The following is a 15,199-nucleotide window of genomic DNA, read 5'->3' as shown; positions in this document are numbered from 1 at the left end:
GGGGAGGGTGACTAGGATTAATTTGGGGACGTTTGAGGATTAGATGGAGGAGCATTTGAGCTTCAGCCATTTGAGCCTGAGAGTAAGTTTAGTTGCGAGGTCCGTGAAGGACTATTCTCCAGAGGTTTGTATGCCAGTGAGTCCTGGGAGGCAGATATGTGTGATCTTTTTGTCAGTGAACCGCAACTCTAATAATGATCAGTCATTTGGGTGCCAGTGATTATGGTGTTGTTTTGGGATTGATTTGCAAGTTGTGCTGTGGATTTCATTAACCAGAAAGCATGTTGTGAGGACATTAGAATCTTGTCTTCCTGAGAAACAGCAGAGGTTAAAAATGTTGTGCCTAGAGACCCCCAAAGACCACCAAGAAACCGAATCCAATGCAAAAGCAAAGAGCCCCCCCCCCAACTCACTCTGAATTACAGGCTGGCCTCGAACTCACAGAGATCTGCCTGCTCTGCCTCCAGAGTGCTCAGCTTGTAAAAAGTCATTTTACCATGAGTTAACTCATGATTCCTCTCCCTCTATCTGTCGCAGCAGCAGAGCAGGAGAGACCCCAAGTAGCAATGGGGCAGGGTTTTTAAAGGAAGGGGGGATTGGGGTCTACAAAATACATAGGAACAGACTCAGGATTGGTTTATATGAGTGGCAATCATGTTAGTAACTTTTAATTGGCTAGGGGTAGTTGGGGGTTACAGTTATCCATTTTGGGCAGGCCTGGACAAGTCCCAGGCTTTGTCCTTGAGCTGCCATGGAGACTGTCTGGCCTAGTGCATACTGACTGTGGTGGCTGACTTAATGGCCCAGGCTCTGTCCTTGACTCATACATGTAGCTCTAAGTTAGTGAGAGGTCCCAGACAGTAAACAACTGGCTGAACCTTGATTGGTCAGAACACATGCAGAAAGGGAGCTACTGCAAGGACTATGTCTTTTGTTCATGGCCCTCCTAGAAATGGCTTGCTCAAGTCTCAGGAAACTGAAATTGAGGCCTGATCTCTGAGAGAAGACTGAGCGGCCTGTTATGGTGTCTGCCTGGTCCTTTAAAAAAATAAAAAATAAATTAAAAAAAAAAAAACAACTCCCACCTTTTGTATTCCAGGAGAGGCTCTCTTTAAAGAATTCTCATCGAATACAATATTGATGTGTCTGGCTGTGTTCCTTTGTTAACAGTGACAAACCTGAACAGAACTGTTCTCCATTTTTATCTTGCCTCAGACAGTTAACTGAACTACCCACCAGTCAGTCCAACAAAAAGATTTTAAAACAAACTGGTTAAGTTTCTTTTCTTCCCTCAGTTTCCTAGCTCTTTTTATTTATTTATTTATTTATTTATTTATTTATTTATTTTATTTGTTGTTTGGTTTTGGTTTTTCGAGACCATGTTTCTCTATGAGACCTGGCTGGCTGTCCTGAAACTCACTCTGTAGACCAGGCTGGCCTGGAATTCACAGAGATCCACTTGCCTCTGCCTCCCGAGTACTGCTGGACTTAAAGGCCTGTGCCACCACTCTGGCTCTTGTGGCCTACACAAATGTTGGTACTAGAAACTAAACTTGGGTCTTTTAGAAAAGAAGCAAGAGCTCTTAATCAAGGAGCCATCTCTCCAGCCCAGAGCCAAGGTTCTTAAGGATGGAGTGTGATACAGACTGGCCAGATATGGCCAGAATTGATAGACATGACAGGATGTCATACTCCATCCTCTTTCATACCCACTACCTGTGACATCTAACCTGAGGCTTTAAATTACCTGAGTTCCCAGCAAGGGAAAAACCAAGATTTTCACCTCCAAACTAATGACATTAACTAAAATAACATTGCTGCTATCTCCACAGGCTACCACTCTCAGGAATAAAATAGTTCCTGTGAGACAAACAAACGGACGCATTAGGAGTGAGAATATATTCTTAGGTTCCAGACTTTTGACCAGAGATTTCTCTCTGGAATCAGGACAGACAGAAGCCGTGGCATATTGAATTTCTTAAGCATAGTAGAAGATGACTGAGTCAAAGGTGAGTTATTTGTTACATACTATGGTAGGTTTTTTTTTTTCCACATAGAATTGATGAGGCATGCGTGAATCTGTAACAGGAAAGGTCTAACATTTGGACTCTAAATAGATTTGAATCATAATAAGAGAAAATAAGAAACTATTTAATAGCTATTTAAATGGATGGTCTAGTGAACAAAGTCCTAAATAGCAACACTGTAATAACAAAACATATTTCCCAGGACTGTTTCTTACAGAATTCCTTGATGTATGCTTAGAATATGAATTTAAAGAACTTGGACAAGCCAGGCATGGTAGTGCACCCCTTTAGTTCCAGTACTCAGGAGGCAGAGACAAGTGGATCTCTGTGAGTTTGAGGCCTGCCTGGTCTACAAAGTGAGTTCCAGGACAGCCAGGGCTGTTACACAGAGAAACCCTGTCTTGAAAACAAAATAAAACTTGGACCACTGTTTTATAAAAACTAAGACAGTAAGACGGGAGCCTTAAATATACATTAGTTTGAACTAAAGTTTTAGAAAGGAGAACTAGTCATCTAGCAGGCTGGTCGTTACAGACTTTCATCTGATACTCATAGTCTCTCAATTGGATTTCTTCTGGGGTTTTTGGTTTGTTACTTTTTGTCAGCATGTGTGTGTGTGTGTGTGTGTGTGTGTGTGTGTGTGTGTGTGTGTAACAGCTCTGGCTGTCCTGGAGTTTGTTCTGCCTCTACCTCCAAATGCTGAGATTAAAGGCATGCACCACCACAGCCCTACTTACTGTTTTGTTACTTGTTCTTTTGTTTGTGGAAAAGGAATTCTTACCACCCAGCTAACATCAACCCTGTTGTTCTTTCCTCCCTTGTTTTCCTTTTAAGAATTTTACTGTGTACATAAATATTCAATAACATTGACTTTTCCTTCTTTTGAGATCTTGTTGTATAGTAAAAGCTCAGATGGGCTGACCAAGCTGAGCTTTTGGTGCCAACTGGTTAGTTAAAGTTAAAGCAGCAAACCACAAAGAGAAATGTTGAGGCCTTCTATTACTTCTGCAAGGGAATAAACAGGAACACAGACCCCAGAAGTACTTCCCAACCTCCACGAGAATGGTCTTATGCAAGGTCCATTAGCACAAATGAGGGGATATCTCAATACTTACTGCTGAAGGAGCTCTGAACAAAAGTCTTTCAGTTTTATAGACCTAGAATATGGACTGGAGAAGGGCTGCGAGTAGAGAAGTCTACTGGGTCCTGAATAAGACTGAAGACAAATGTCCTAGGGAGATCTTGATATGAGCCCCTGAAGAAGAACTCAGAGAAACCAGAAATAAAGCATCTGAGTTAGGAATGCAAAAAGGCATAAGACCATGACCTTGCGATGGATACAGTTAATACATGTAATCCCAGAATCTGAGATTCATAAGGCAGGAAGACCAGGAGTTCCTGAATTTCATGATTGAATGAGTCTTAGCAGGTACATTACCAGTCAACAATTTTTCATCCCAATAGAGAGCTAGGAGGCTTCCAAGTTCTGTATGAATACTTTGCCCCTAGCACTAATTTATGACTCTGGATTGCAGCCAGCAAGTTGGAGCTGATTTGAAGGTCTTCAGGCTGAGATAGTATCAATGAGATCAGAATACCCACAAAATACCACAGTCCTACATGGAAATGGGAACTTGCAGTGTAAAAACAGATATTAGTTATACAGTTATGCTAATAGGGCTCCTGCCCTAGAGCTTTTAATCTGGTCTAGATTTTGTCTGTTTTTGCTTTGTTTTGTTTGAGAGAGGGTCTAACGTAGACCAAGGACCATTACCATTACCATTATCCTTAGTAAAAGGATACCCCTTGTACCTTCATGTAGCCCTTAACCCCTGGCTAATTCTGTTCTGAGAACATATTTGAAAGGCAAGGTCAAGAGGACCAAAAGTTTGAAGCTAGCATGGGCTACATTATGAGCTCAGGCCAACCTGGGTTACATAGTGAGATCCTGTCTCAAAGGGAGAAAAAAGAGGAAACAAAACAATTGGGGTTTTGTTTTGTTTTACAAAATATACCTATCCTAAGACTTAGCCCATACACCCACATAAAATCTACCTTCTTGGCTGGGCATGGTGGCACATACTTTTAACCCCAGCACTCAGGAAGCAGAGGCAGGCAAGATCTCTATGAGTTTGAGGCCAGCCTTATCTACATAGTGAGTTCCAAGACAGCCAGGACTACATAAAGAGACCCTGTTTTAAAAAACAGAACAAAACAAACAAACAAAATCTATCTTCTTTTTTTTCAAAATCTATCTTCTTATCACAGATTCTTGAGTGACAATCTTACAAAATCTTAATACATCTTATTATGTATATGTATGTGCACACATTTTATTTTGTTTATTGTTGTTGTGATGCTAGTGATAGGCTTTGGCACATGTTGGACATGCCACTGAACTCTGACCCTACTGTAGAGAGCCGCGTGTAGCCGCACCCTAAAGATGGCTCTGGCTTCTACCCTCTGCCTTCCCGATGGCAAACACTCTTTATGGTAAACAGCTCCTTATTTGGCTGTGGCTGGATTCGTGTGTTGCTGGCATATGCGTGAACCTGTGGACAGTGCCCACGTGGCTGCTTGGGGTTGGCAGCCCAGCCCTACTTAGGTGCTGGGAGAGGCTTGCCCCAGCGAGAGAGACACAATGCAATTAATCAAAGGTCTGAATAAACTGTGATGAGAAGGATCCCGGTGTCGCGTCTTTCTTGCTGGTCGAGGCGGGCGCGACACCCTACGTATCTTTTTTTTCTGAGCTGAGGATCAAACCCAGGGCCTTGCACTTGCTAGGCAAGTGCTCTACCACTGAGCTAAATCCCCAACCCCATCCCTACATATCTTAATGTTATTTTTCATTAATCTAAATGCAAAGTTGTACCTTTGGTGTTGCAACTTTGATGTCCTATTAGCTCTATATTCTTGGGGCTTGCTCTCAATCTTTCTCCTCTCTTCTGTATCCTCTGCCCCTGTTGGTGTTAGCATTTTAAACATTTACATAAATTCAGGAAAAGCGGGCCTCTGCTTGCTCCAGGCTTTAGCTTTCACATTAAGAGCCACATTGTCCCTGGCACCATTCTCTCACAACCTGTATTATGCTCCTGTAGTCTTTTCATAAGTTTCCTGGAATGTCCCTTCCTCTGCCTTCCTTGTTTATATTCTCTCTGAAGGTTGCCTAACCCCAGTCTCTCATACCTAGTGCTCACAACCTGGTTTGTTTGTTTGTTTGGTTTTGGTTTTGGTTTTGGGTTTTGTTTTGTTTTGTTTTGTTTGGGGGAGGGGGAGTTTCGAGACAGGGTTTCTCTGTGTAGCTTTGAGGCTTTCCTGGAACTCACTTGGTAGACCAGGCTGGTCTCGGACTCATAGAGATCCGCCTGGCTCTGCCTCCCGAGTGCTGGGATTAAAGGCATGCGCCACCACTGCCCGGCACAACCTGTTTTGCCCCATCCCCGTGTATACTAGTTTCATACTGACAATGCTTTATTTGCTAGTGATCTGGAAAACTAAAGATTCTGACATGACTTTTTTCTACTCAGCATTGTATTGTTCAATTCCTATAGAAACATTAGTCATTCAATATTTTCATTTTAGAAGATACCTAAAAGATGCCTGCCTACTTTTTCGGACAGGAAAGAAGAGAGTGTCCGTGTATTCATGTGGCTTCATTTTGTCAGTGGCTGAGAGGTATGCCTGATGTTCAGTAAGCAGAAGCCAGGCATGCTGGAGGTCATTCCTATGAGACATTTCTGCTTAGCTGAAAATTGTACTCAAATACCAATGAAACCTTCTTTAAGAACTACTTTACTTATAAAGACACCCTTCTTCAGTTTCTCATTAAATGGATAGGTATGTAGATGTGTAAATTCATAATGTAATGCTTTTTTTGTGGGAAGCAGTCTGTTTTGTTCTTGTTGATTTGAGAATGGGTCTCACCATGTACCCCTGGCTGGCCTGGAGCTTGATGTATAGACCACCACTGCCAGCCAGGAACCGTATTGTTATGTAGCCAAGGCTGGCTCCCAACCCCAGCCTTCCTGGTACCTGGGATTACAGATGTGAATCACTCACCCAGCTCACAATTATATAAACTTTAATAACATTTTATTTCTTCTAGAAAGTATAGTGCAATATTAGTATATCATAATGTTTATTCATCTCTGTGTGACTAATTGTCCCAACACTCAGTGTATAAGAAGAAACATTTCCCTTACAGTTGCTGCAGTTTACCAGATGCTTACTTACCTCTTTGGTTCTGGAACATAGGCTTGAATAACACATAAATCCAGATGTTCAGAAGGGCTGAGGTCATCCCAGGGTACAGTAGGAGATGGTCTAGTTTATATACCCTCACAGGAATATCTGAGCCTTGGTTCCTTGCTGTGTGTGGCTTTCTATGAGGTTACTTAACAGTGTTACTGCCAGACTTTCCGAGGAGAGAAGGAACTTTCAAGAAGGAAGTTATATTCTCTTATAACCTAATCTGTGAAACAGCATCCCATCGCTTCATCCCAGTATTCCTATAGCTGGTGAGGTCAGCTCACACTTGAAAGCAAAGCATTTATAACACCGATCATAGGAGTCAGAGATCACTGAGGCTGTCTGCCACAAATAGAGAAGCAATCCTGTAATCTGCAAGGCCCCGTGATAATCATTTCACATCAAACAGAGATTGTGTTTTGCAAATATCAGTTGAGGATGCGGTTGTAGACCTCTCGTGGGAGGAGTGGCAACTGCTTAACCCTGCTCAAAAGAGCTTGTATAGAGATGTGATGTTGGAAAACTACAGCAGTCTTGTCTTCTTGGGTGAGAATTTCTGCTGTAATTTAGTGTGTGCATAGCAACCATCCCTCAGATGTGTTTACTGATTTGTATATAAATTTTACATTTCTTCATTTCTATACCATTTCTATATATGTTGTTTTTTTTAGTCACCTCTTTTATGTCATAGTCTTTAAGGTTTTTTTTTTCAGATTTATTTATTTTATGTGCATGTGTGTTTTGCCTGAATGAAAGCATTTACACAACATACATGTCTGGTGACAGAAGATGTCAGAAGATGTGGGTTGGATCCCCTGGAACTGGGGTTACAAATGGTTGTGAAACACCATGTGGGTGCTGGGAACTGAACCTAGGCAAATGCTCTTAACCCGCTGAGCCATCTCTCCAGCTCCTATATTTCATGGTCTTTATAATAAAAAGTTCTTTATGCTTGAATCTCTCATCTTAAGCAACTGGGCTCAAATTCCCTGCTTCCAGTTGACAGGTTGTCAGACCATCAAACCTGATTTGGCTGTCAAGCTGCATCAAGAAGATTCGCAGGTAGCAGATGAAGGAATCCTAAGTCAAAACTTCTTAGGTAAGAAGTAACAAACATTATTAGAAAGGGTGAAAATTAAGTCTCAAGAGTTTTAAGGACAGATTTGAAACATTTGAAGTGTTGTTCATAAGTTGTATTTAAAGTTCCTAAATCTTGAGACAACTGTAGTGGCAAAGATCCCAGGGCAGAAAATATCTTTATAATTAAATATTTGAGAGTATTATGGTAGTAATAATTTGAGAGTAAAAGATTCCAAAGGCCTGGAAATCATGATAAAACTTTGAATTTATCAGAATTTTTAAAGATTACTAGATATTGTGTTGAAGTCAGAATTACAAACTTGACTGGAAGTAGTACTGACAGTACTAGGTAGAACTAAGGATCTTGTGGCAGAAACAAAGGGTAGAAATACATGTACCCACACAGTAGCAGCAACAGGCTAATTTAGTCAAACCACTTTAAGTTATTTTCAATTTTCTTACATAGATTCTCAATTTGAAGCCCTGGGTATCTTGAAATTCACTGTGTAGCTCAGACTAGCCTGGTACGCATGGCATTTCTTCTACCTCAGCCTATAGAGTGCTGGGATTATAGGTATCGGTTATGAGTTGTTAAAGGTTATTTTTAACACCAATCCTATACCAAAACCTTTAAATATATAAATCAATCGCGTCATTATTGTTTAATACACTTCACTAGTTTAGATGAAATAGAGTTTATATATATATATATATATATATATATATATATATATATGAGATTTGCAATACTAGGAATTAATGCTAGGATTTTGTATATACTAAGCAGGTACTCTGCCACTGAACTACATCCTAACTCCTTTTTGTTTGTTTTCTAGACAGAGTCTTAATATGTAGCCCTAGTTGTTCTAGACCTTGTTTTATAGACCAGGCTGGCCTTGAACTCATAGAGATCCTCCTGACTCTGCCTCCTGAGTGCTGGGATTAAAAGCATGTACCACTGTGCCTGACTTCTAGCTCTTTTTTTAAAAAAATTATATTTTAAGATATTGTCTCACTAAATTGCCCGGACTGGATTTGAATTTGCAAAGCTCCTGAGTAGCTGGGATTAAATAAATATATTCTGTGATCTTATTTTTTAGATTTATAGATTTATTTATTTTCTATTTGTGAGTATTTTGCTTGAATGTGTGTAACTGGACCATGTGTGTACCAGGTGCTCAAGGAGGTCAGAAGGTATCAGATCCCCTGGAACTGAAGCAATGGATTATTGTAAGCCACTATGTGGGTACTGGAAACCAAACCTTCTGCAAGAGCAACAAATATTTTTAATCATTAAGTCATCTCTCCAGCACCTTATTGTTATTTTTAAATTACAGTCTTTGAGTCTGGGCATAGTGGTATATGCCTTTATTCCCACCACTTAGGAAGTGGAGACAGGAGGATAAGGAGTTCAAGGCTATTCTCAGCTACATAGTGACTTTGATGCCAGTCTAGGCCAAATGAGAGCTTGGCTCAAAAAACTCACAAAACACAAAATTACTATGGTTTCTTCTCTAACTTTTCATAAAATAACTTGCTACAAATTCTGCAAGCAGACTCTGATTTTATCTTGTGATTCTTGCTTTAATCTCCAGACTTAAGCCAGATAGCGGTAGTAGTGCACATCTTTAATCCCAGCACTTAGGAGGCAGAGGCAGGCAGACAAGTTACAGGACAGCCAAGGCTATACAGAGAAAAAGTCTAGACAGCCCCCCCCAAAAAAAACTCCAGACTTTATTATCCTTCATATCTATTCATGAAACATCAAGCCTTCATTTCATTCTCCTTCAGATCAGCAACACTGGTTGGTCCCTTCTCTCAAATTCTAATATTTGATAGTTAGATAATGTCTTTATTCCCTACCAAAAAAAAAACCCTGAAAAAAAAAAGAATAATGCTTTTTATTTGAGATCCTGCTAAACCTTCCATCATGGAACTGAAGTAGAAACCATGGAAGAATGCTGCTTATTGGCTTGTTCCTCCTGGTTTGCTAAAGGTTTTTTTTGTTGTTTTGTTTTTTTTTTTTCCTTATATACCCAGGACCACTTGCCCAAGGATAGCACTGCCCACAGTGGGCTGGGCCTTCCCACATCAATCATCAATCAAGAAAATGTCCCACAACCTTGCCTACAGGCAAATAGGTTGGGGCATTTTTCTCAATTGAGGTTTCCTCTTTTCAGATGACTTTAGCTTGTGTTGAGTAGACAAAAAGACTAACCAACACCACCATCTTCAGTGATGAGCTCAACTGATTTGATGAAAATTATATTGGCTATTATGCTCAGAGAATAGTGACCTACAATACCACTTTAAAATATTCAAAAAAGGGCTGGAGAGATGGCTCAGTGGTTAAGAGCACTGACTGCTCTTCCTCCTGAGTTCAATTCCCAGCAACCACATGGTGGCTCACAACCACTTGTAAAGAGATCTAGTGCCCTCTTCTGGCCTGCAGGGATATAATAAATAAATACATTATAATAATAAATACATTTAAAAATATTCCAAAAAGATGTGGTGGCACACATCTTTAATTCCAGGACTCAGGAGGTAGAAATAGGTGGATCACTGTGAGTTTGAGACCAGCCTAGTCTACCGAGAAGATCCAAGGCAGCTCAGGCTACACAGAGAGACCCTGTCTCATAACAAACAAACAAATAAAATATTCAATAAAATCCTCTTCAAAATATTCAGCAAAGCCAAAAGTCGCAGCACATGCTTCTAATCTTAGTATCTGTGAAGTAGAGCAGAACAGTGAGTTGGAATCTAGTATAGCCTTGATAGTGTATTTGAGTCCAGCATATATAAAACAAGTTTGAGGCAAGCCTAGAATACACAGTGAGATCATTTCTCAAAAAAAGAAACAGGCCAGGTGGTGGTGGCGCACACCTTTAATCCCAGCACTCGGGAGGCAGAGCCAGGCGGATCTCTGTGAGTTCGAGGCCAGCCTGGGCTACCAAATGAGTTCCAGGAAAGGCGCAAAGCTACACAGGGAAACCCTGTCTCAAAAAACAAAAAGAAAGAAACAGACAGGACTGGACAGATGGATCAGCAGTTACAGGACTGGACAGATGGATCAGCAGTTACAGGACTGGACAGATGGATCAGCAGTTAAGAGTGCGTACTACTCTTCCAGAGGATCGAGTTCACCCATGTTGGGAGGCTCACAACTACCTGTAACTCCAGGTCAGACGATCACATGCCTCTACCTTCCATGGGCACCTACACCTATACGTCCATACCCACACTTAGACATACCCATATACATAATTAGTAAAATTGATCTTTAAAGAGTGAAAGATATTTAGGAGTTTAGCTCTACAGTAGAGCAATTGCCTGACTTACACAAGGCCTTTGGTTCAATTCCCATTGCCAGAAAAAAGCAAAAGTACAGGAAAACCAGTCAAACAAAAAAATTTAATAACGGTCATGTGGAAACTAGAAAAGATTGCACTTAAAAGGCAAAACACTATCCTAATATTACACAAATATTTTTTTTTCTTTGAATATGGTCTTCCAGTCTGGCCTCAAGTTACTTAAGTCTTCAAGAATAACCTTGAGCTGTGCTCACTCTAAAGTTATAGAAAGCTTTCTTGTGGTTTGCAATTCGTATTTTAGTGTTATATGTAGATTAATTGTATTTGTTTATAGGTTCAATTATTTGCTCACTTGAAAAGAGATAACTGTCAAACTGTGATTAGAGGAAACTTAAGAGGCTGAGGCAGAAAGAGCACCACAAGTTCAAGCCCAGTTTGACCTACAGAATGAAACTGTCTCAAAAAGCCGAAAGTGTTGGTGAGATGAGGCAGTCAGTGCACTTGCAACCAAGCATGGCACCCTGGGTTTCATTCCTGAGCTTACATGGTAGGGAGATAACTGACTCCCTGAGTTGTCATGATTTCCAAGCATGTATGTGCGCACACACACACACACACACACACACAAATAAATAAATGTAACACATTTTTTTTATTCGTTTTAGTTTTTTGAGAAAGGGTTTCTCTGTGTAACAGCTCTGGCTGTCCTAGAACTCACTTTGTAGACCAAGGTGGTCTCAAACCACAGAGATCCGCCTGCCTCTGCCTCTCAAGTGCTGGGATTAAAGGTGTGCGCCACCACCACCTGGACAAAAGACTTGTTTTAATGATGGTCAAGTTACTGATGTCAGTGATTTAGTTGATGATATTAAAAGAGATCATTTAAAAGGATTTTTTTTTCATCTTTATTTTGTGTATGTGTTCTCTACTTCTGCCATGTGTGCCCTAGGGATTGGAGTCAGGCACCTTTACTCACTAAGTCATCTTGCTGACTCTGAAATTGTTTTCTTCCTTCTTTTATTCATTTATTTTTATTTTATTTATTTATTTATTTATTTTTGAGACAGGATCTCAACTATGTAGATTTGGTTAACCTGGCTATGTAGACCAGACTGGCCTTAAATGCACAGAGATCTGCCTGCCTTTGTCTTCCAAGTGATGGGATTAAAGATGTATGCCACCACAAGAAGCTACTGAGATTTTTTTTTTTTTTTTTTTTTTTTTTTGAGCTGAGGATCCAACTCAGGGCCTTGCGCTAGCTAGGTCGAGCGCTCTACCACTGAGCTAAATCCCCAACCGTGAGTTTTTTTTCTTTTTAAATGAAACTATGGTATGGAAAATTAATGTTTCTCATCTTTCAGATATAAAGTTAGTAGCCTGTACTTGTTTACCTCTTGGCCAGTGTTTCTTCCTTTATATCATTCAAAAGTAAAGTGTGTTCTAATGTTTCTTTTATATTTGTTTAGTCTTAGATTTTAGTATATTTTGTTTAGGTAATTACCTGCCTTCTATGACCTGTTTTTTTGTTTTGTTTTGTTTTTTGTTTTTTTGTTTTTGTGGTTTGTCTTTTTTGTTTGTTTATTGTTTTTTGTTGTTGTTTTTAGACAGGGTTTCTTTGTGTAGTTTTGGTGCCTGTCCTGGATCTTGCTCTATAGAACAGGCTGGCTTTGAACTCACAGAGATCCACATGGCCCTGCCTCCCGAGTGCTGGGATTAAAGGCGTGCACTGTGGTATCTATGTTCTGGATATATACTTGAAAAATCACAGGTTACTGAAAATTTATAACATTTGTAATTTAAAATGTTGGTGAACTAAGAGAGGCACTGCAGGATGTAATAAGTCTTAGTCCTCCTTGCTGCTAAGAACCCTGTTACATCCTGCAGCTTTGCATTTATTGATTGTTACACAAAAGAACTTTTAGAAAGTCAGTTTCTGAATACCAGAACCTTTAATCTGATCTAAGAGTTGTCTGAAGGAGCTCATCACTTAAGCAACTCTGATTTGCCAGGAATGCCTTGTAACTGAGGTCATGCAAATGTTTTGAAGCCCCCAAAGGAAAAGCAACTTCATAAATCTCAGATAACAATCACTGTTATTTATAATAGATTACCTCACAGCCTAGGTACTGCGGCTCTTCTATATTTCCTACCACATTAAAATTTCAATTTCATGTTTCAGTATCCAAGACAAATGCCCGGAGTTCTAGTATTTGGGAGACTGAGTCTGAAGGATTTTGAGTTGGAGGGCTGTTTGGGATACACAGAAAAACTGTTTCCAAAAACAAAAAGAAATTAGCCTAATTAGGTTACATTATTCGAGGGCTTACCTTCTCCCCAGGATAGTAGGCTCTATTTCAGAAGCTTTATTTGTAAGTATAATCATTGAAGAAATTATCTAGTGTGGTTCTTCCCCCCTCCCCCTTTTTTAGAAATCTGGCTAGAAAGTTATTCTGAACTATCTCCTCAAAATAAGCAAGACAAGCTTAAAAGAATGGGGAGAAGCTATGGAAATATTGGAGGAAATATTTCAGTCAAGCATGAACTTTGTTTAGAAATGAGACTTCAGCCGGGCAGTGGTGGCACACGCCTGTAATCCCAGCACTCGGGAGGCAGAGGCAGGTGGATCTCTGTGAGTTCGAGGCCAGCCTGGTCTACAAAGTGAGTTCAAGGACAGACTCCAAAGCTACAGAGAAACCCTGTCTTGAAAAAAAAAGAAAGAAAGAAAGAAATGAGACTTCATAAATGTGGCACACATGAAAAAAGTCTAAAACATCCTTCTGATTTTTTTGTTCCAAAAAGTAACTCTGGAAGAAAAAAAATCAAGGTCAGTATGAAATTATTATTTTATCTAAAATCTGACAGAACCCATGATGAAGTAAAATACCATGATTTTAATAAATCTATATAAAAACTAGCAGTAAAGAATCATGGCTCATTACAAATCATATAACAAAGTCAAGAGTCTATTTATGTATGGAATATGGTAAAGTTTTTAACAAGAAATCACAGCTTACTATACACCAGAGAAATACAAAAGAGAAGCCCATTGGAAGTGGGGAAACTTTTGCACACAAGTCACTGCTCGCTATTAACCAAAGGACTCACTCAGTAAAAAAAAAACCATATAGTTGCAATGAATGTCAGAAGGCTTTCAGTAGAAAGTCACTGCTCATTCAGCATTAGAGAATTCATACTGGAAAGAAGCACAAAGCTTGTAGTAGTGTATGTGGAAAAGCCTTCAGCAGAAAACTACAACAAAAAAGACATGCAATAATAATTCATACATTAAATAAACCTTATGGTTGCAATGATTGTGGGAAAGCTTTCTCTCAGAAACTGAAACTTATCGCTCATCAAAAAATACATAAAAGAGAAAAACCCTATAAATGTAGTGATTGTGGAAAAGCTTTCTTTTGGAATTCACAATTTATTACTCATCAGAGATCACATAAAGGGAAGGATCCTCATGTATGTAGTGAATGTTAAAATGCTTCAAAAGGAACTCCCTTCTCATTAGGCATCAAAGGACTCATACAGGAGAGAAACCATATGGATGCAGTGAACATAGTGAGGCCTTCATCAGAAAGCCACAACTTATTAAACATCAGATGATCCATACAGGAAAGAAGAACTATCAATGCTGTAATTGTGAAGAAGCCTTTTTCAAAAAGTCAGAGCTAATAAGACATCAAAAAGGCCACTTAGGAGAGAAACTTTATAGGTGTGAGCGTGGAAAAGCATACTTTGGAAAGTCACAACTCCTAACACATCAGAGAACTCACAATGGGGAGAAACCCTATAAATGCAGTGAGTGTGGAAGGGCCTTTTTCCAGAAGTCAAGCGTGGTATCGCATCAGAGGCCACATACAGGTGAGAAACCCTATGAATGCAGTGAATGTGGGAAAACCTTCAGTGAGAAGTCAAGCCTTATTCATCACCAGAGAACCCACACTGGAGAAAAGCCTTTTGAAAACACAGCTCCTTTGACATCAGAGAATTCATATAGGTGAGAAACCTATGAATGCAGTGAGTGTGGGAAAGCATTTGTCCAAAAAGTACAGCTCATTAAGCATCAGAGGAGAGAAGACCTATAAATGCAGTGGTTGTGAAAAAAACTTTTTTTGATAAGCCACAGCTTATGCTTCATCAGAGAATCCATACAGGAGAGAGACCCTATAATTGTGGTGAATGTGGGAAGTCTTTCACTAGAAAATCACATCTTATGAGGCATCAAAATATTCATACAGGGCTGGAGAGATGGCTCAGAGGTCAAAAGCACTGACTGCTCTTTCATAGGTCCTGAGTTCAATTCCCAGCAACCACATGGTGGCCCACAACCACCTAATGAGATCTGGTGCTTTCTTCTGGTGTGGAGATAGAATACTGTATATGTAATAAATAAATAAATCTAAAAAAATATTCATACAAGAGATAAAAACTATGGGTGCAAACAATCTGGTGCTAAATTTCTCAGGAAGTCACATCTCATCATACATCAAAGAAATCATAAATAGAAGCCATATAAATGCA

The 15,199-nt window shown here is 39.7% G+C and overlaps 1 protein-coding gene across 1 annotated transcript in view; it reads left to right on the top strand.

Annotated features, from left to right (window-relative positions):
* Positions 1 to 15,199, top strand: part of Znf605 (zinc finger protein 605) — a 19,710-nt gene extending 4,511 nt beyond the window's left edge. Inside the window, 10 exon segments of the mRNA XM_036171680.1 lie at positions 6,685 to 6,821; positions 7,282 to 7,374; positions 13,384 to 13,571; positions 13,574 to 14,150; positions 14,153 to 14,636; positions 14,638 to 14,681; positions 14,684 to 14,744; positions 14,746 to 14,776; positions 14,778 to 14,917; positions 15,099 to 15,199. Coding sequence (XP_036027573.1) covers positions 6,685 to 6,821; positions 7,282 to 7,374; positions 13,384 to 13,571; positions 13,574 to 14,150; positions 14,153 to 14,636; positions 14,638 to 14,681; positions 14,684 to 14,744; positions 14,746 to 14,776; positions 14,778 to 14,917; positions 15,099 to 15,183 — 1,840 coding nt within the window. The 3' untranslated portion in view covers positions 15,184 to 15,199.

This window comes from Onychomys torridus, chromosome 22 (genome assembly GCF_903995425.1).
Source record: "Onychomys torridus chromosome 22, mOncTor1.1, whole genome shotgun sequence".
Taxonomy (NCBI): Eukaryota; Metazoa; Chordata; class Mammalia; order Rodentia; family Cricetidae; genus Onychomys; species Onychomys torridus.
This window is presented reverse-complemented; position numbering and strand designations above follow the sequence as displayed.